At 39.7% G+C, this 22,804-nt stretch overlaps 1 protein-coding gene across 4 annotated transcripts; it reads left to right on the plus strand.

Moving 5' to 3' along the window:
• The first annotated feature begins 403 nt into the window (after positions 1 to 403).
• Positions 404 to 21,901, plus strand: nr1h5 (nuclear receptor subfamily 1, group H, member 5). Of its 4 annotated transcripts, none has more exons than XM_062999130.1 (11): positions 404 to 486; positions 8,185 to 8,286; positions 12,641 to 12,976; positions 13,129 to 13,269; positions 15,731 to 15,882; positions 16,333 to 16,428; positions 18,967 to 19,057; positions 19,149 to 19,265; positions 19,352 to 19,444; positions 20,383 to 20,496; positions 21,373 to 21,901. In XM_062999130.1, exons 1-11 carry the CDS (start codon positions 426 to 428, stop codon positions 21,582 to 21,584), a joined length of 1,515 nt encoding a protein of 504 aa, XP_062855200.1. In that variant the 5' UTR covers positions 404 to 425; the 3' UTR covers positions 21,585 to 21,901. The 4 variants fall into 4 exon arrangements, with proteins under 4 accessions (XP_062855200.1, XP_062855201.1, XP_062855202.1 ...); XM_062999131.1 differs by having other exon boundaries at positions 405 to 486; positions 21,376 to 21,901; XM_062999132.1 differs by lacking the exon at positions 404 to 486 and adding an exon at positions 2,599 to 3,409.
• Positions 21,902 to 22,804: the final 903 nt, after the last annotated feature.

Consider the following 22,804-nt stretch of genomic DNA (forward strand, 5'->3'; position numbering starts at 1 on the left):
GAAATCAGTCCTAGGCCCTGCTTGTTGTGAGGTGACAGGACTACCCACTGCAACACTGTGCTGCTTCGGTAATCACTTTAATCATCATTAAGATCTCAGAACTGCTACGACACAGTTCTTTTATATTTGTATCCAAACTTTTAATTTTAAGTGTACTGCATAAATCACATAAAAGCAAAATTCAGTATACATTTATTAAGTATAAATCAAGTATCCATTTAGTGCCAATAAAAATCTTTTTTAACAGCTTTCCATACTGTTTGCTACATAAACAGAATCACAATTATATGTAGTGGTATTTGTTTGAGTTAATCGTTTGTATTGTGGAGAAATCAGCACAGCTTGTTTGTGTGTGTGTGTGTGTGTGTGTGTGTGCTTGGTGTAAGTGTTGGACGTGAGAGGCTGGCCCTCTGTCAGGATTACAAATGTACGGGAAGGCAAATCAAGAGGATATTGGAAGAGTAAACGCTGAAAACATCAGAGCTGGTGAGTACTCCGTAATGCATGTATTACTACTGCCTGACTGCTCTGTATCTAGCCAAATATATATGTAATCTTTTAAATATCATGTTCAGGTATTATGTTGTATTTAAATTTTTTTTTATATTTTATAGTGGTTGTATAGTGACTGTGGCAGTGATTATTAACCGTCGTTCTTTACAAGTTTTAATGACTTTTATTATAAATACACACAGCTGATTTTTTCCTGGACAAATTTACAATAATTTAACCATTTAAAGTAATTATACTGATAGAACGATATAAAAATGCTATAGATAGTTTGGTGTTTTATATATTTTATATATTTATACAATTTTATATTTATTTAAATATTTATTTATTTATTCTTATTAAATGATGAGAAATTATATATATATATTTTTTATCAAGGTCTGTTTATTTAGTTTTTTAATACAATTTTACAAAAATAGCAACAAAGAGAAAATAAAAAGGAATAAAGTCCCCTTCCCCCCAGACTAGCCATGAGTATATAAACTTAAAACACAGTCAGTATACAATAAATCAAAACAGAAAATGCCATCACATTAAAGTTAAATATGTTAATTATACTGTCACACCGTTAGCCCCCACCTCCTCAATATGTGCCAGAAAGGGCTGCCAGATATTGTAAAATTTCTTGGTAGACCCCCGGACAGTGTATCTAATCTTCTCCAGTCTGAGATGACTAGCGACTTCTGTAAACCACTGGCAATATGTAGGTGGAGCAGAGTCCTTCCATTTAAACAATATCAATCTTCTAGCCAGAAGAGAGCTGAAGGCCATAACGCTAATTTATTTCTTGCCACTCTCCGGTGCCACACCAAACAGGGCAATAAACGGAGATGGGTCAATTACTCTCCCAAATATTTTAGAGAAAGTTTCAAAAATTGTACGCCAGAATACATGGAGCTTTGGACATGTCCAAAACATATGCAGTAGAGTGGCCGGGGGATAAGAAATTATATTAAACAATTATTTGGTTTATAAATAAGTAGCTAAGTGTAATAAAATCAATATAACTCAAAATAACTCAAGATAAGGGATCTAAAAATGTATTTAAAATTACATAAAATATTTAGTGTATTTATTCAAAATATATAACTTCTAGTTATAAACGTACAGCTATTTATATTCATCAATATGTGATTTTAAATATATTTTATTTATATGATATATGTATACTACACACACACACTCACACATGTAAGTAGATAGATAGATAGAACTGTTCCCACAAATGTAGAAATATACAATTGTCCAAAATGTCTTGGTATGCTAAAACATTAAGGTTTCTATTTACTGGAAATAAGGGGCCTGACTAAAAACAAACCCATAGCATTATCCCCTCACCAAACGTAACCATTGGCACAATACAATCAGACAGATAACATTTTCTTGAATTCTAAACACAGACTTGCCAGTCAGACGGCCAGATAGAGAGGTGTGATTCGTCACTCCACCAAATATGTTTGCACTGTTTCAGAGTCCAGTGGTGGATGTGCTTTACACTTGGCATTGTGCTTGGTGACATAAGGCTATCATGCAGCTGCCATGAAGCTCCTGGTGCACAGTATTTGTGCTGATGTCACCTGAGTGTTGGCGACTGTTATTCTCTATGCACATCAGCACGTTGACCCAGCTCTATGATTTTATGTGGTCTACCACTTCATGGCAGAGTTGCTGTGCCTCCTCGATAATATCACTCACAGTTGATACAATACATCTGTGGCATAAGGACACCTGTATTAAATGATTAAGAGGTATTTTTTTTTCCATATAAATATATACAGCACACACACAGCACGAGATATATATATACCTATCAGCCATAAAACCACCTCCTTGTTTCTACACTCACTGTCCATTTTATCAGCTCCACTTACCATATAGAAGCACTTTGTAGTTCTACAATTACTGACTGTAGTCCATCTGTTTCTGTACATGCTTTGTTAGCCCTTTCATGCTGTTCTTTAATGGTCACCACAGAGCAGGTATTATTTAGGTGGTGGAAGTGCTTCTATGTGGTAAGTGGATCTGATAAAATGGATAAAATGGACAGTAAGTGTAGAAACTAGGAGGTGGTTTTAATGTTATGGTTGATCGGTGTATATATATATATATGGGAAAATATGTGCCACGTTTACCACTTTTAAAGATTCATACAGGGCATTTTTAGTTAGCTTGACTGCATATGGGAGGAAACACACATGGATACAGGGAGAACATGCAAACTCTACATAGAAAAGACCCTGGCCGCTAGGCTGGGCATTCAAACCTAGGCCCTTTTTGCTTTGAGCACACAGATCACCCTTGTGGCACTTTGGTGTACAGTTTAAAATTTTAATGGCATTAATTATTCTTTAATGGTTGTTTATATGTGCTCCTGTAGATCAGAGTTTTTAAAATCATAATTATTATTTTATGTACATGAACAAGCTCACATCACTCGGACCACGATTGCACTACAGTTTTGTACATTTAAAGTGAAAGCAGGTCACTGGTACGTTCGAGGTCAAGGCCATGCTGAAGGCAAGATTGGCACAGTTTATGTTAGGACGAAGCAATTAGTGTCAGTTGTGTGTTACGTTACCTCATTTTTCTCCTGCACTGTCAGTGTTGGGCTCAGTTGTAGTAATGATGAAGCTTTGTGCTTTAACTAGGGATTTACTGAGACTGATAGTATTCTGTATTGAAATCTCTTTAGTTAACCCTGGACTTTAGTCTCTCCCCCCACCAGCTCTCTTCGCAAGGCCACTCTAATCTGAGAGGCTGCTTCCTGTTGGAATTTATAAACACCACATCATCTGAGCCAGACTACTGCAAACAAAGCACAGACCATAAAAAAAATGCTGACTGGTTGATGGACAGACCTTGATGGGTGATTTACAGGGGTAAAGAAAATTATTAGGTTAGTACACAGTGCTGCACAGTAGTTAACAGCCAAAGGTTTTTAGGAAGTTTTATCATGATTAATCTCTTTCCACGTCAAACACAACTCATACTCCCAATGGGTTTTGCAACATGAGACCACCCCTGCCCATCAGTCAGCAAATAAAGAAGATATACGTGTTGCTATTTAGAGAAAAATGAATGAATGTTGAAACTCTTTAACCCGCTCTCCTCTCGAAGAGAGTTCAACAGTCCTACTCTTTCTCACCCTGTGTGAAGAAACTGTGTGCGGCATGCAGGCAGAGGTCCTGTTTTTGTTCTTCTGGATTTGTGAGGAAATGACCCCCAGTCATGTTGATTAATAACAATAGAAATAACAAGAATCCTCCTTCCCTTTGGACATGGAAGCATTTAAAATGCCTCTATCAAAACTGCTCCTACACATAGTCAGAGTGCAAATTACAAGGAGAATTAGGCCACTGGTGGTAATAATGAAATGGGCGTTGGATACGTTTGTCCCTTAAATGAATTAAATTAAGTTTTTAAATGTGGTGTTTTCACCCCAGTTTCCTTCATGTAGTGTTGTAAATACACCGATCAGCCATAACATTAAAACCACCTCCTTGTTTCTACACTGTCTATTTTATCAGCTCCACTTATCATATAGAATTTCTACAATTACTGACTGTAGTCCATCTATTTTTCTACATACCTTTTTAGCCTGCTTTCTCCCTTTTCTTCAATGGTCAGGACCCCCACAGGACCACCACAGAGTAGGTACTATTCAGGTGGTGGATGATTCTCAGCACTGCAGTGACACTGACATGGTGGTGGTGTGTTAGTGTGTATGGTATGAGTGGATCAGACACAGCAGCGCTGCTGAAGTTTTAAAATACAGTGTCCACTCACTGTCCACTCTATTAAACACTCCTACCTAGTTGGTTCACCTTGTAGATGTAAAGTCAGAGACGATCGCTCATCTATTGCTGCTGTTTGAGTTGGTCTTCTTCTGGACCTTCATCAGAGGTCATAAGATGCTGCCCACGGGGTGCTGTTGGCTGGATATTTTTGGTTGGTGGACTATTGGTCCAGGTGTTTAAAAACTTCATCAGCCTTGGTGTGGATAAGACACCCCTATGTCAGTATCACTGCAGTGCTGGGAATGATCCACCACCTAAATAATACCCACTCTGTGGTGGTACTGGGAGAGTCCTGACCATTGAAAAACAGCATTAAATGGGGGCAAAAAAAGCATGCAGAGAAACAGATGGACTACACTCAGTAATTGTAGAACTACAAAGTGCTTCTATATGGTAAGTGGAGCTGATGAAATGGACAGTGAGTGTAGAAACAAGGAGGTGGTTTTAATGTTATGGCTGATCTATATACTATAAACAGTAAACAATAATACACTGTTTATTAGTCTGATATCAATTAAAAAGGGAACAGTAATTGTAGCTTTGAAGGTAGCTATCTTAGATTTGTACTTGTAATAGAATGGGCAACCAAACATTAATTTTAGTAATCAGAAGGATGCTAGTTCAAGCCCCACCACTGCCAGGTTGCTGCTGTTGGGCCCTTGAGCAAGGCCCTTAACCCTCAATTGCTTAGATTATAACTGAACAAAATTTTTTTTTTGAGCAATTGAGGGTGAAGGGCCTTGCTCAGGGGCCAACAGTGGCAACTTGGTGGTGGTGGGGCTTGAACCGGCAACCTTCTGATTCCTAGTCCAGTACCTTAACCACTGACCTGTCACTGCTTCTTCCTGGTCAGGGTTGCAGGGTCCGATCCATTGGGCAAAAGTCACACTCTCACACTCGCTACAATTTTTAGTAGCTCTGACTGGTTTGACTGCATGTCTTTGGACTTGTGGGAGGAAACCGGAGCGTCCGGAGGAAACCCACACAGACACAGGGAGAACATGCAAACTCCACACAGAAGGAAATCAAACCCCGGCCCCTCTTGCTGTGAGGTGACAGCACTAGCTATTGTCACTGTGCTGCCTAGTAACTGAATAGTTTTTAATAGAACATTTTTAATTAAAAAGACATAGAAGAAAACAATATAAAAATACAATTTAATAAGCAGAACTAAATAAAAATAGACATATTAACTCTATAGATTAGCTATAGATATTTAATGTTTTTGAAAAACAACTAAGCCTTTTAAAGCCACATTTTAAAATGACAGCGATACACAAGCCACAGTTTCGAGTACCATTGGTACAGTTTACTGTAACTGGCGACAGGTAAGCAAATGCATGTCTAGATCTAAACCATTTATGTGTATCAGACTGGGGTAAATGAAACTCCCAAAATCCTAAACCCTCTCAGGGTGACATATTAACTGCAGGACAAACAGAGTCATGGCAAACAGTGAAACAGAGCAAACAGTGTACAAAGCATCAGAGATGAGCCGTCTATCACTCTTGCCCTCCCACGAGAAGCCCCGATTGACCCAGGTACACTGTCGATCTTTAGATAAACAATAGATACAGCACTGAAAAATAGAAAAAAGGTAAATTAACCCAAGAACCACCATAAACAAGACTGCACTTAATTTAAAGCTGCTAGTACATGAGTCCCAAGACCATGGCAATTTGAAGGTCATTGATTGTAAACATCCTTGTACTTGCAGCCTCTGTTTAAAAGCAGACCTGTTTTGATGGTTCTTTTATTACTTCTAAATACTTAATTTAGATGTAATGTAATTATATTTATTTATTAGGATTTTAATGTCATGTTTTACACGCTTTGGTTACATTTATGACAGAAACGGTAGTTACTCATTACACAAAATTCATCAGTTCACCAGTTTAACGTCAAACACACTCATAGACAATTTTGTATCTCCAATTCACTGGAGCTCCCGGAGGAAACCCACGCAGACACAGGGAGAACATGCAAACTCCACAAAGAAAGTCCTGTTATATTATATTAGTTGTAGAAGTCTGTAATGGCACATGCGCCACACATACACCAATCAGCCATAACATTAAAACCACCTCCTGGTTTCTACACTCACTGTCCATTTTATCAGCTCCATCTACCATACAGAAGCACTTTGTACTTCTACAATTACTGACTGTAGTGCATCTGTTTCTCTGCATGCTTTGTTAGCCCCCTTTCATGCTGTTCTTCAATGGTCAGGACCTCCACAGTACCACTACAGAGCAGGTATTATTTAGGTGGTGGATCATTCTCAGCACTGCAGTGACAATGACATGGTGGTGGTGTGTTAGTGTGTGTTGTGCTGGTTTAAGTGGATCAGACACAGCAGCGCTGCTGGAGTTACCATGTCCACTCACTGTCCACTCTATTAGACACTCCTAGCTAGTTGGTCCACCTTGTAGATGTAAAGTCACATATGATTGCTCATCTATTGCTGCTGTTTGAGATGGTCATCTTCTAGACCTACATCAGTGGTCACAGGATGCTGTTGGCTGGATATTTTTGGTTGGTGGACTATTCTCAGTCCAGCAAGGAAAACTCCATCAGCGCTGCTGTGTCTGATCCACTCATACCAGCACAACACACACTAACACACCACCACCATGTCAGTGTCACTGCAGTGCTGAGAATGATCCACCACCTAAATAATACCTACTCTGTAGTGGCCCTGTGGGGGTCCTGACCATTGAAGAACAGCATGAAAGGGGGCTAACAAAGCATGCAAAGTAACAGATGGACTACAGTCAGTCATTGTAGAACTACAAAATGCTTCTATATGGTAAGTGGAGCCGATAAACTGGACAATGTACGTAGAAACAAGGAGGTGGTTTTAATGTAATGGCTGATCGTGTGTATGTACAATGGGTTTAAAGTCTGAGACCACTTTTAAAAATGTGGCATCTATTTTTCATTTTTCATTACAAATGACAAATTTTCATCTCAAACCTAAAAGCTTTGCAACAACAACAACAAAATCAGAGAGTTCCTTCACAGTAACCTGAACTAAACCCTATTTGAGCAATTGAAACAAGCTTTTGGCATTTAGGAGACACTTTTATCCAAAGCGACTTACAGTACTGTGACAGTATATTGTCTAAGCAATTGAGAGTAAAGGGCCTTGCTTAAGGGCCCAACAGTGGCAACCTGGCACTGGTGGGTTTGAACCAGCAACCTTTGATTACCAGTCCAGTACCTTAACCACTAGGCTACAAGTGCCTATTATATAATTATTTGACTTGAACTGCAAATTATATAAGTATTTGACTTGAACTGCACATTATATAAGTATTGTGTATCATGCAAATAGCCTCATAGTTAATCTATACTGTGCGGTGCAAATATGATGACTTTTGAAGATTGAAGACATTATATCATTGAGAAAGTATGTCAAAATGCCTTTTCAGAACTTTCTGTGAGCATTATGCACATTCAGGTGGCTCATAAATGTCCTCCAGCTGCTGTGCTCTACTGGGAGGGCCATTTCCAGATCAGACCTGTGGAGACACCAGGGATTCGGTTCTGTTTAATCCACTCTTTAAAACCAGTGCCAGAGCAGCTGTTTAGACGAGCAGGGCTCGTTTCTATTCCATTCTCACACTCAGTGTCCCCTGTCTTTATGCACTCTGACCTCAATATGTTCACTTGCAGCTTTAAATCAAGTAATTGTCTATATATAGCATATTCAGCTCCAGAACTAGTGTGGTCTGTGTCTTAGAGACTCATCCAACACACATCAATTTAAAGACTGAAATTTATAGTTATTCTTTAGATAATGATGTATGAATTGTTTCTTGCTCTGTGGTATACGTGGACTTCTCTGCACTTTTTGTGGTTGGGAAATTAGCAGCAAAAATGAGGGAGTGGATGGACTCTGAGATGAGCCTGACTGCTGGTAGTTACCTCTCTGGAGGAGAAACCTACAGCATCGCAGAACCACAGTACTACGGTGAGTTATTTTCTGTTTAATTTAACATTATACACTGCTCAAAAAAATAAAGGGAACACTAAAATAACACATCCTAGATCTCAATGAATGAAATATTCCAGTTGAAAATCTTTATTCATCACATAGTGGAATGCGTTGAGAACAAAATAACATAAAAATGATCAATGTAAATCAAAATTATTATCCCATGGAGGTCTGGATTTGGAATCAAACTCAAAATCAAAGTGGAAGATCAAATTACAGGCTGATCCAGCTTCAGTGGAAATTCCTCAAGACAAGTTAAAATGAGGCTCAGTAGTGTGTGTGGCCTCCACGTGCCTGTATGACCTCCCTACAACGCCTGGGCATGCTCCTGATGAGGTGGTGGATGTTCTCCTGAGGGATCTCCTCCCAGACCTGGATTAAAGCATCAGTCAACTCCTGGACAGTCTGTGGTGCAATGTGGCATTGGTGGATGGAACGAGACATGATGTCCCAGATGTGCTCGATTGGATTCAGGTCTGGGGAACGGGCAGGCCAGTACATAGCATCAATGCCTTCATCACGCTGACACACTTCAGCCACTTGAGGCCTAGCATTGTCATGCATCAGAAGGAACCCAGGGCCCACTGCACCAGCATATGGTCTCACAATGGGTCTGAGGATCTCATCCCAGTACCTAATGGCAGTCAGCGTACCTCTGGCTAGCACATGGAGGGCTGTGCGGCCCTCCAAAGAAATGCCTTCCCACACCATTACTGACCCACTGCCAAACCGGTCATGCTGGAGGATGTTGCAGGCAGCAGAACGTTCTCCACGGCGTCTCCAGACTCCAGACGTCTGTCACATGTGCTCACTGTGAACCTGCTCTCATCTGTCAAAAGCACATGGCGCCAATGGCGAATCTGCCAATCTTGGTGTTCTCTGGCAAATGCCATTCGCCCTGCACGGTGTTGGGCTGTAAGCACAAGCCCCACTTGTGGACGTTGGGCCCTCATACCACCCTCATGGAGTCTGTTTCTGACAGTTTGAGCAGAAACATGGATATTAGTGGCCTGCTGGAGGTCATTTTGCAGGGCTCTGGCACTGCTCCTCCTGTTCCTCCTGGCACAAAAGAGGAGGTAGCGGTCCTGCTGCTGGGTTGTTGCCCTCCTACGGCCCCCTCCTCATCTCCTGGTGTACTGGCCTGTCTCCTGGTATCTGCTCCATGCTCTGGACACTGTGCTGACAGACACAGCAAACCTTCTTGCCACAGCTCGCATTGATGTGCCATCCTGGATGAGCTGCACTACCTGAGCAACTTCTGTGGGTTGTAGACACCGCCTCATGCTACCTCTAGGGGTGAGAGCACTGACAAAATGCAAAAGTGACCAAAACATCAGCCAGAAAGGAAGAGAAGAAAGAAATGGTCTGTGGTCACCACCTGCAGAACCACTCCTTTATAGGGGTTGTCTTGCTAATTGCCTCTAATTTCTACCTGTTGTTGGTTTCATTTGCACAACAGCAGGTGAAATTGATTTACAATCAGTGTTGCTTCCTAACTGGACAGGTTGGTTTCATAGAAATGTGATTGACTTGGAGTTACATTGCGTTGTTTAAGTGTTCCTTTTATTTTTTTGAGCAGTGTACTTAAATCACTGCTAATCCTGTCAGAACATCTTTGATATTTCAGTACTAACTTACTGTGCTGATTTTTTATTTTAATTTGGTTGCATTTGGAGAAGAATTATTAGCAAAATGTGCTTGTTAAATAACCTATAACCTTTTAGTAAGATATGCTAGGAAAAAACTAACTTTTATTAAAATATATATAATTAGAATGACTATAACTATTAGTAACTACAATGTAGCTTCTCTATTGTGAAAGAACTTTAAGGTCTCCTGAGCTTAAAGTTGTTTTTTTTTAATGTACAGCTTCTCGACGCTCAGGTGGCGCAGTGGTAAAACACGCTAGCACACCAGAGCTGACATCTCAACCGCACAATTGCAAAACTCAGCTCTGCCATTTGGCTGTTGTTCATACAGGGTGAGAGCCAGACGGGACCTCAAAACTGATGCAATTACGACCTCTGCTTGCTGATTGATGGTGCCTGCACAGAGACGAGGAAGAATGCATTGATCAGGGTGTGGCTTTCCGTACACAAAGCTGATCTGCATATGAACTCGTCTCGTGCAGGTGAAAAGATGCAGTCGGCATGAGAAAAAGGGGAGAAAATGCATAAAAAATTTACAGCTACTCCTGGAAGACATACAATGCAATTTTTTAAACAGCACTTAAATGCAACAAGTGCCAAAGCAAACACCTTTCCCATTCGGTCAATTTGTGAGGACTTGCACTGATGTTAGACAAAAACGGCATGGCTTGAGTTTAATGTTCCAGTTCATCCCAAAGGTGCTTATTGTTGTTAAGGTGATAACTCTTTTCAAACCACTGGAGTTCCTTTACACCAAACTTCAATGCATGTCTGCATGGACCTCACCTTGAGTATGGGAGCACAGCCTTGCTGAAAAAGCATTCCCCAAACTGTTGCCACATAGTTGAATGCTTGCAATGGGTGTATACACCAGAAAGTAATACATGTAGTTTAATATTATGTGCAGTATTACATCCAGAATACAAACTGTGTGTTTTAGTATTGAACCCAGTTATTTGTTGTTGTGAAGGCAGTGAGGTAAAGCTATGTTACATTACGTAAGTAGAACTGTTCACCAACATACTGTTTATAGACAACTTCAACTATTTACAAACAAATGTGAGATTAGCCATGTCACACAGCATATCCTCAGCCTGAACAGGATACAGAACATCTGGAAGAGAAGAACAGAAGTAGAAGGTTGAGTGATATTAAAGAGATATACTGTCAAGTATGGAAGGCAGAAATAACCGTCAAGTAGTATACACCGATCAGCCATAACATTAAAACCACCTCCTTGTTTCTACACTCACTGTCCATTTTATCAGTTCCACTTACCATATAGAAGCACTTTGTAGTTCTACAATTACTGACTGTAGTCCATCTGTTTCTCTACATACTTTTTTTAACCTGCATTTACTCTGTTCTTCAATGGTCAGGACCCCCACAGGACCACTACAGAGTAGGTATTATTCAGGTGGTGAATCATTCTCAGCACTGCAGTGACAATGACATGGTGGTGGTGTGTTAGTGTGTATGGTGATGGTATGAGTGGATCAGACACAGCAGCACTGCTGGAGTTTTTAAATACAGTGTCCACTTACTGTCCACTCTATTAGACACTCCTACCTAGTTGGTCCACCTTGTAGATGTAAAGTCAGAGACGATCATCTATTGCTGCTGTTTGAGTTGGTCATCTTCTAGACCTTCATCAGTGGTCACAGGACGCTGCCCACGGGGCGCTGTTGGCTGGATATTTTTGGTCGGTGGACTATTCTTAGTCCAGCAGTGACAGTGAGGTGTTTAAAAACTTAATTGGCGCTGCTGTGTCTTATCCACTCATACCAGCACAACACACACTAACACACCACCACCATGTCAGTGTCACTGCAATGCTGAGAATGATCCACCACCTAAATAATACCTACTCTTTAACAAAGCATGCAGAGAAGCAGATGGACTACAGTCAGTAATTGTAGAACTACAAAGTGCTTCTATATGGTAAGTGGAGCTGATAAAATGGACAGCGTGTGTAGAAACAAGGAGGTGGTTTTAATGTTATGGCTGATTGGTGTATGTGCTTAACTTTATTACATTATGCTGGTGTGCTAGCGGAACATCCCGCTGCGCCATCTGGGCACCATTCAGTGGTCAGTTTTGAGATCAAAGGCCAACACAGAAATTAGATGATTTTTGATTCCTCTGGAAAAGCTGCAAAACTGAGAGGCGGATAGATGCACTACTGCTACAAGGATAATGTAACAAACAATGTATTTACACTATACAGCCAAAAGTATGTGGATACCTGGCTATGAGCCTGTTGGAGAACATATTCCAAAGCCATGAGCATTAATATGAATGAGCAAAGGTTAAAAGACATTTAAGGTGAACATTTGTATATTTACATTTTCTGAGTAAGGCCAAAACATAGGAAACTAGTATCCTAAACTTCACAGACCTCCAGCTGTGCCCTATCTTCAGAGTCATTTAGAGGATCACAAGGTCTTGCTCTGATATTTTTGTTATTATGTCCCAACAGCCTCTTAAAAGTCATGGGATTATTCCCAAACCGTGCAAGTCACTGGATGTGCATGACGTTCCTGAAGCATTCCTTTAATTCATGTCAGCATAATTTTAAATCATGTCTGAAAAATACTGACATTTAGGTGAAATTCACTTTCTGTGGTGTATTAAATAAATTAAATCCTACATATTATTAAAATGAATATTATTTCCTGCAGATGTGCTGGTGGACCAGGACTTTGATCTACAGGCTTTTCCCTACAGCCAACAGCACTATAGCTCAGCCAACATTCAGTTCTCTGTGTACGGACCCCCCAGCTCTCAGCCGTGTAACCCCGTATACACATACAGCCCACAATGTCCGGAACCACCATGCCAATCAGACATGGACCTGCAAGGACAGACGAGAGGCAGCATGGGCATTACGACAGGCATAAAGAGACCCAGAATGGGACCTGGAGCTAGGGTCAAGGGTCAGGATGAACTGTGTGTGGTGTGTGGGGACAAAGCTTCAGGATATCACTACAATGCTCTGACCTGTGAAGGCTGCAAAGGTGAGTGGTGGCAGCATTTTAGTGCAATTGTAGACTACTTAGCTGTATTACTAACTGTAAACTTGTGAAGATTAAAATTGTTGTACTATGTTCTGTTATAATTGTTTCCAGTTTTTGGATAAAAATTCATCTAATCTCTGTGTTGTTTTTAGGCTTTTTTAGGCGCAGTGTAACCAAAAAGGCTGTTTACCGCTGTAAAAGTGGTGGTGGATGTGAGATGGACATGTACATGCGTCGCAAGTGCCAGGACTGTCGACTGCGCAAGTGTAGAGCCGTGGGCATGTTAGCCGAGTGTAAGTTCCTCCACTAATGTCATGTCTGATTACAACAAAGTTTACAGCACAGTTTACATTTTGTGACTAATAATAATAATAAAGATACTATTACGACTACTACTACTACTACTAATAATAATAATAATTTCATCAATTGCTTTATTCTGGTTAGGGCTGCTACAGACCCAATTTTACTGGGTAACACTGGGTGCAAGGCAGGAAAACATTGTACTGACCGCCAATCCATTGCCAGATGGTTAGATTTTATTCAAGAAGAACCAAAAACCAGACTATAAATTGGAATCTACTAGAACATAGCTAACACTATCCACAGTCAGGTCAAGCTAATGTAAAAAAATGAGCCGAAACTGCTCTAAACCTGACACCTTACAGGTCTACTAAAGCTTGCTGCTTATCATATGAAGAAAGAAAATGCAACAACAGGGGTTGTTGTTTCTATAATGACCGTTTTGAATATACCAAACAAAAACATCCAGTGAGTGGCAGTTCTGCCTGCCTGGTTAAGAGAAGTCAGAGAAAAACATTGATTTAAAAGTTGTTACAGTAATTACAAAGTTGTTAAAGCATCAAGCACTGTTTGAATTTTTACAGTCTAAGTATTGGTGGTGCCCATGTGCATACATTCATAGCCACAGCATAGCATTTGTCATCTTTTAATAGTGCATAATAAAGCACCAAATCACCAAATCCTCTCATTTTTATCTCTCTCTTTAGCTCTTTCTTTAAGACATTTGTTTTCTGTCCTCTCTTCTGTTTTTTTCCTTTCCAGATTTATATATTATTGATATTATAAACCACTTTAACGAATATGACAATAAGTGGACTTTAATGGCCTCCCCAGCCACCAGATCTGAATTCACTATAATGTATTTGGGACATGGTAGAAAAGGTGATTCATAGCATGAATGTGCAGTTTTCCAACTTGCAGCAGTTATGCTATAAAAATATAAGCATTTGTTATTGTAGGTACAATTAACAAATACAAAAATGTATATTATACAGTGGACCCTTGAGTTACGAACAATTTACCATACGAACATTTCGGGTTACGAACGATCTTTTTCAACTTAACGTACGAACAAATTTCGGATTACGAACAAAAATTTGCAAAACACATGACGTCACGTACAAGTTGACTCCAACTGTCTCTCTCTCTATATATATACAGTGAGCGAACGTTCAGTGTTTTCTTTATATTTCGTATTAAAATGTTCCCAAAGAATGTGCAAAGAGAGCGTAGAGCTGAGAAAATGAACAAATCTATTACATTTGTTGTGTTGTATAATTATTCCTGCCAGTAGCTGTCACTGTGTATCAGACAGTGGGGGCAGTGAGTAAGAGAGAGGAAGGAAATCACTGAGTAAAGTATTCTTTCTTTTGTTCAATTACATTTACAAAATACAATACTGTTGAAATAAAGAAGAAAATAATAGAGAAATATGAGAGTTATTGTTGTTTCTGGTAGATACATTTTATATAAAAATAAGGAAATGTGTTATGGTGTATATGATACAGCACACGTACTGTACTGAATGTGTGTTTTTTATGTACAGTACTACTGTGTATTGTTGTTTATTATTGTTTATTACAGGAAAGTCTATTCTATTATTTAAGATTTCAGGGAGATATACTTGTATTTATAACAAAAAAGACCATTTAATACATTAGAAAGGTTAGGTAAGGGGGTGGTTTGGGAGGTCTGGCACAGATTAATTCTATTTACATTATTTCTTATGGGAAAAATAGGTTTAACTAACGAACATTTTGACTTGAACAGCCCTTCGGAACCAATTAAGTTCGTAAGTCAAGGGTCCACTGTACTCAAATAAATTACTAGGTTCTGCTTGATTAAGTAAATCTTACATCCTTTTAATGTGGTTTTTGCTATATGACTGAATCACTTTTTACAGAGTTACTGATGCAACCATGTCAACATTGAGCAAAGGGAATATTTAAAAGACCTTTTGAAATCCATGTCGCAAAAAAACAAAATGGTGTTCTAAGAGCAGAGGAAGTCTTTCGAAAAGTTTCCACACTTTTGTATCTTGGTTGGAAATGGTGAGAGTGGAAGGAGTAGTAATTGGTCATGTCTGAGAAACTGAGAGAGAGCTTACAGTCCGGATTTAGCGCCATCTGATTTCCACCTCTTTGGACGCTGGAAGAAGCTTTAAGGGGAAGAAGATTTTCATGTGATGATGATGTGAAAGCAGCGGTGCATCAGTGGCTACACGCTTGACCAAAAACATTTTTTGCTGATGGCATTAAAAAGTTGGTACGACGCTGGGAAAAATGCATCAGAAGTTGACTATGTAGAAAAGTGATGTCATTTGTTTTTGAAATTCTTAATAAATAGTGTTTAAATAAGTGTGGAAACTTTTTGAAGAACCCTCGTAATGAAGTGATCAGTGAGTGTTGTGGATTGGATGACATAAGTTGACGTAAGTTCCTGTCTCTTCAGGTCTACTGACCGAGGTGCAATGCCAGTCGAAGAGGTTGCGAAAGGGCACAAAGCACAGAGGAGACTCACTTTCAGCACTTGCTACAGAGGATGAGGAGAGCAACGAAAGCAGAAATGTTTCCTCTACCAGCAGAGTACCTGCACCAGCACGGGTACGTACCCAATCCCAGCAGCTATACGTACAGTACTTTACAGTGAAGTGCCCTAATAGTGGTTTAACAAAGACTCCATTTTATTTGGATGATGGGGTGGCATGGTGGCTTGGTGGGTAGCACTGTCGCCCCAACATCTAGAAGGTCCTGGGTTTCCTCTCACAGTCCAAAGACATGCAAGTGAGGTGAATTGGAGATACAAAATTGTCCATGACTGTGTTTGACATTAAAAGACTTGAACTGATGAATCTTGTGTAACCAGTAACTACCTGTCCTGTTATTAATGTAACCGAAGTGTGTAAAACATGATGTTAAAATCCTTAAAAATAAATTATACGCATGATGATTGTAAATTAAAGTTGTTCAAACAGCTTGTTAGCATTTCAATCTGTCAGCATTTTTGCGCATAATTTACTAAGTGAACGGTATTTGTATTTTTGTGCATTTCAGGTGGCTCTGGGATTGTCAAGAGAGCAGAAATACGTCCTGAACAGAATTGTAGAAGCTTATCGTTGGTTCAGAGGTCAGGACGCAATACAGTGCAGGGTAGGTGTATGTGCATAGATTTACATTTACATTTGAAAAGATGATAGAGGCACACATTGACTACACGTGGATTACAACAGACAGCGATGTGTCCCATGTATTTTGTTTTTAATTCCTTATCTTAAATTTTCATGTGACCCAGGCAGCACAAACAATGCATCTTACTCTTTCAGCTCTGCTTCTGTACAATCTGGTCCTACTGTGGTTTCCAAGATGTAGCATAAAGCCTCCACAAGAGGGTGTTTGTTTACAAGTTCTTTTCCTGTTTATGTGCCAGTTAAAATTCGTTTATTTACTTTCTCTGCGACCCTTTTTTTTTTGACTAACCCTGTCTTAAATCACAAGTTTACATCATGTTGTTTTTTGAAACCATATTACTTAGGAAAAAATGTACTTCCCTTTTGGCTACTTTAACAAGCAGTTAACCAACAGTTTAGCTAATTAAACACATCCAGATATGATTTCAGATAGACCAGCAGAATACACATCTAACACACCATAAACCTTACCATCAGAGTCAAGCAGTCAACAGAAAGTTACTATAGGAAAACTATGCTCTGATCTACAATGAGATTTAGAGATGTTTGGAGTGGTTAAAGAACTAAGCCAAGTCTAAGATATGATGACTCCTCTGAACCACAGTGAGAGCAAATATCTTGAAACAGAGGAAACTTGGAGCAGTTTGATAAGAGTGAATCTTGCTGGATGTTGACAGCCTGCTTATAAGGGGTCATGTGAATATGTAGCAAAGAGAAAAAAAACTGCTAGCCATGAGATACATCAGTGCTCATCTATCATATATCATATACAGTATATAAATCTATATATTTCTATATCTGTCTGTCTGTCTGTCTGTCTGTCTGTCTGTCTGTCTGTCTGTCTGTCTGTCTGTCTGTCTATCTATCTATCTATCTATCTATCTATCTATCTATCTATCTATCTATCTATCTATCTATCTATCTATCTATCTATCTATCTATCTATCTATCTATCTATCTACAGTGGGTCATTTGATCCCCTGCTGATTTTGTAAGTTTACCCCCTTACAAAGACTTGAACAGTCTATAATTTTTATGGAAGGTTTATTTTAACAGAGAGAGACAGAATATCAACAAAAAATCCTGTCCTGTCCCTGTATAAAAGACTCCTGTCACATAATCAGTTTCTTCCATTCAAATCTCTCAACCACCATGGGCAAGACCAAAGAGCTATCAGAGGACGTCAGGGACAAGATTGTAGACCTGCACAAGGCTGGAATGGGCTACAAGACCATCAGCAGGAAGTTTGGTGAGAAAGAGACCACTGTTGGTGCGATAGTCCTTTGATAGCTCAAAGGACTGACGTCCTTTGATAGCTCTTTGGTCTTGCCCATGGTGGTCGAGAGATTTGAATGGAAGAAACTGATTCTGTGACAGGAGTCTTTTATACAGGGACAGGACTAATTTGTGTGCCTCATGGGCACATAACCGGTCTGTGGGGGTCAGAATTCTTGCTGGTTGGTAGGGGATCAAATACTTACTTCCCTTAATTAAATACAAATTAATTTATAACCTTTATTTAATGTTTTTTTTCTGGATTTTTTGTTGATATTCTGTCTCTCTCTGTTAAAATAAACCTTCCATAAAAATGATAGACTGTTCAAGTCTTTGTAAGGGGTTAAACTTACAAAATCAGCAGGGGATCAAATACTTTATATTTGATACTATACTGTATATATATATATAAAGCATGATCTTATAGGTTTGTGGGATTATATACATATATATATATATATATATATATATATATATATATATATATATATATATATTTATATATATTGTTGAAAACCTATTTATAATAAAGTATCATAATAAAAAAACATAAAATGTATAATGTTTCCCTTATTATGAATATGATTTAGCCTACATTATAGTTAATGTGTAGTAAGGTATGGTAAGGGGCTGCTCAGGTTGCGTAGTGGTAAAACACGCTAACACACCAGAGTTGGGATTTCGAATACATTGTATCAAAACTCTGGGCAGCCGGCTGGGCTGGACGGCCGCATGATCATTGATTGGCTGTTGTTCATAGGGTAGGACAAGCCGGATAGGGACTCCTTATGACTCAGCCTCTGCTGGCTGGTTGATCGAGAGTCGAGGAATAATGCTGATCGGCATATGAACTCGCCTCGTGCGGGTGAAAAAATGCAGTCGGCTACTGCACATGTGTCAGAGGGGGCGTGTGACAGTCTCGCTCTCCTCAATCGAGGCGGGGGTCAGCATCAGTAGAGAGGACGCATAACGCAATTGGTTATAAATTGGACGTGCTAAAACCGGGAGAAAAAAGGGAGAAAATGCATTATAAAAAGTAAGGTATGGTAATATTTTTACACCTTTGACACACGTGATTTTTAAGAACTTACCAACGAACATGCCAAACAAGGGGCATTCCAGACCAGGGTTTGATTGAAATGTAAAGTAAATGTAAGATGTAAAGTTCAGAATGAAGCTTAAAAAAAACATTTTAACAACATAATATCCTTACATTTCTTTTTAGGTGCCCCAGTGGTTGTGCTTAGAAGACGGTATAGATTTCCTGACCCCTCTAGAGACAGAAAGGCTTCTGCAGTTCTCAAAAAGCATACCAGGTCCGACACCTCTCATTCTTCATACTCCATAGAACTTCTAGATGGCGTCTGAACAGAACTGTTACCTATTCTTCATTCTGTGTGTGTTTAGGGTTTGAGCAGTTGGACAATGCTGACCAGAGCATTCTTCTCTCCAGCTCTTCTGTGGAGGTCATGTTCCTGCTGTCAGCTCAACGGTTTGGTGAAAATCCATCCCAGTACAGTGCAGGTAGTTCAGCGTTGATCCGTATGATACTGTATGAGACCAAACATATAAACTGTTCACTGTCACTAAGCTCCATTTTTTTTTATCAGGTCTGTATCCTGTAAGTGGGTCCAACATTAGTTATGACTGGATGAAAACCTCACAATCCAAGACCAGCAGCCATGAAACTCTACTAAACTCAGGTAAGTGTCTGCTGTGCATTACTGTGGAGTACAGTGGTACCTTGTAACTTAACGTCCCCTAAACTCAAAATCTTTGAAACTCAACGCCCTTCGTCAAGTAATTTATACCCTTAAACTCAACATTTACCTTAAACTCAACGTGTTCAGCTTTTTAAAAAATGTATTCTTCAAATTTCAAATTAACAATGAACAGCCGCTTTGTTCAACGCTTTGCTTGAGCCAGCGCAAAAGCGTTTTTGTCACTTTTCATGTAAATGCGTCAGTACAGAACGGAATATGGTATTCCAAGATCAAGCATCTCCAAGATTAAGAAGCATAAGGAAACAATAAAGAAGTAAAGGTAAAGTGCAGGTTTTATTGTATTTTTATTGATTTTAAGTGTTTTCAGTTGTATTTCAGTGTTTTTTATATTATATTCATGTTATTTTCAGCGTATAAGTGTCAAAAACAACCCCATTATTTTACATTAGCCTAAAATATATGCAGTTTTACTGTACTATGAAACGCATTACCAGGTTTCCCATACATACTTATGGGAAAAAATACCTTGAAACTCAACGTCTTTTAAACTCAACGCCACTCCCAGAACCAGTTGATGTTGCGTTTCAGAGTACCACTGTATATGGTTTTAATAGCAAGGAATATTAAAAAGTAATAAATTCACATGTTATTTATGTATACAAAAATGATCTATGTAGAATAGCAGTTGTTTGTATTGCTCAAGAAACCACTACAAATACCTAAACAAATTGCAAACTGGTCTTTCATGTGTCCTCCTGACAGTCATATTAGCTTTCCAGTTATCTACCTTCTAAACAACCAATTTATTTTTTAACTTAATAAGCACACATTTCAACAGACACACACCAAAATCTTACAAAATAAAAGTTGAATCAAAATTAAGTTCTGTTTTGTTTTTGATCTTCTTCATTAAACAGGGATGGGTGAGGAGATCTTGAGGCCAATGCTAAATTTCTTTCATAGTATGGCAGCCATCGCTGTGACGGAGGCTGAATATGCTCTGCTGGTTGCTACCGCGGTACTCTGCTCAGGTATGATCTTTATCTTTGATGTTTATATTTATTTTGCCAGGAGTATTTTTATATAAACAGACTTATAATTAAGATAATTAATTGAGTGTTAAGAGGGCGGCACGGTGGCTTGGTGGGTAGCACTGTCGCCTCACAGCAAGAAGGTCCTGGGTTCGATCCCCAGGCGGGGCGGTCCGGGTCCTTTGTGTGTGGAGTTTGTATGTTCTCCCTGTGTATGCTCCGGTTTCCCCCCACAGTCCAAAAACATGCAGTCAGGTTAACTGGAGACACTGAATTGCCCTATAGCATGTATGTGTGTATGTGTGTCTGCCCTGCGATGGACTGGGGTTACTATGTGTCTTGCACCCATTGAAAAGCTGGGATAAACTCCAGCACATTTATTACTGGGCCGCACAGAAAGAATGAATAATTAGAGGTGCTACTTCGGATGTTATTGTCTTATTGTCAACTCTAAGTGGGAGCAGCGACTTGTTGCAGCGAAAAAAGCTCATTTCACATTGTTTGTGAGCAATATTATTAAATAATATTAAATCCTCACTTCCCCACCGGTCCGTGAAATTATTTCATATATGATACCGGTCCGTGTCGCAAAAAAGGTTGGGAAACGCTGGTCTAAGAGAGAACTTGACTACCCCCTTTTGATTAGACAATTTGACTGGATTTTTCATTTTCATCAAACTGGTCAGGGTTGTAGCAGGTCCAGGAATACCCTGGACAGGTTGCCAATCCATTGCAGGGCTTCAACTCCCTTCCACAATTTTGTTCACTGTAAAAAAACACTTGCAGATATTATAGAAATACCAAGCTTGCTATTGTATATATGTCCCTTTTGACATAAATGCCATTTCAACTGTGTTTCTCTATTTTGCATGTAAGCAGACCGGCTGTCTTTGCCTGCAGCGAGCTGTGTAGAGAACCTGCAGGAGTTCATTCTGGAGCTTCTCTCCAAGGTGTGCAGGAACGGTCAGGGTTCAAATCTCGGGCCATGTCGCTTTGCTAGGCTGCTTGGTCGACTAACCGAGCTGAGGACGCTACACCATAATCACCTCACACTCCTACCACAGCAGATCTGGGATATGCAACATTGAGAATATAGAAAAAACAGAGCGCTAACTGAGATTAGTTCTAGTGTTCATTATTACTCTAAGTGGTCTGAGATCAGATTACTCCTTGTTTGTTGAGGTCTGCCACAAGATCGGACTCTGGATCAACAATCTTGTGATTTGAGGAAGAATGTTTTCTCCTACAAAGTGAAACTTATTTTTGATAATACAGTAGTTAATACTCAAATGTACTGTGCTCTTGTACTATACGAATACTCTTGTATTAATTTTTACTCTAGAATTGCATTTATTTTAAAAGGCATTGTATGATGGAAAAAGAAAAATATAGATGTCTAAAAATGTCCAGATTCTTCTGTATGTTCGACCATAGATATTTCTACATACACTATATTGCCAAAAGTATTCACTTACCCATCCAAATCATTGAATTCAGGTGTTCCAATCACTTCCATGGCCACAGGTGTATAAAACCGAGCACCTCGGCATGCAAACTGCTTCTACATTAGTAAAAGAATGGGTCGCTCTCAGGAGTTCAGTGAATTCCAGCATGGTACCGTGATAGGATGCCACCTGTGCAACAAGTCCAGTTGTGAAATTTCCCTTCCTTTCCTCCATGGCCAAGCAGCATCACCAAGCACAATGCAAAGCATCAGATGCAGTGGTGTAAAGTACGTCGCCACTGGACTCTAGAACAGTGGAGACGTGTTCTCTGGAGTGACGAATCACGTTTCTCCGTCTGGCAATCCGATGGGCGAGTCTGGGTTTGGCGGTTGCCAGGAGAATGGTACTTGTCTGACTGCATTGTGCCAAGTGTAAAGTTTGGTGGGGGGGATTATGGTGTGGGGTTGTTTTTCAGGAGTTGGGCTCGACCCCTTAGTTCCAGTGAAAGGAACTCTTAATGCTTCAGCATACCAAGAGATTTTGGACAATTTCATGCTCCCAACTTTGTGGGAACAGTTTGGGGATGGCCCCTTCCTGTTCCAACATGACTGCACACCAGTGCTCAAAGCAAGGTCCATAAAGACATGGATGAGCGAGTTTGGTGTGGAAGAACTTGATTGGCCTGACCTCAACCTGATAGAACACCTTTGGGATGAATTAGAGCAGAGACTGTGAGCCAGGCCTTCTCGTCCAACATCAGTGTCTCACCTCACAGATGTGCTTCTGGAAGACTGGTCAAAAATTCCCATAAACACACTCCTAAACCTTGTGGAAAGCCTTCCCAGAAGAGTTGAAGCTGTTAT

Source organism: Trichomycterus rosablanca, chromosome 7 (assembly GCF_030014385.1).
Source record: "Trichomycterus rosablanca isolate fTriRos1 chromosome 7, fTriRos1.hap1, whole genome shotgun sequence".
NCBI classification, from domain to species: domain Eukaryota; kingdom Metazoa; phylum Chordata; class Actinopteri; order Siluriformes; family Trichomycteridae; genus Trichomycterus; species Trichomycterus rosablanca.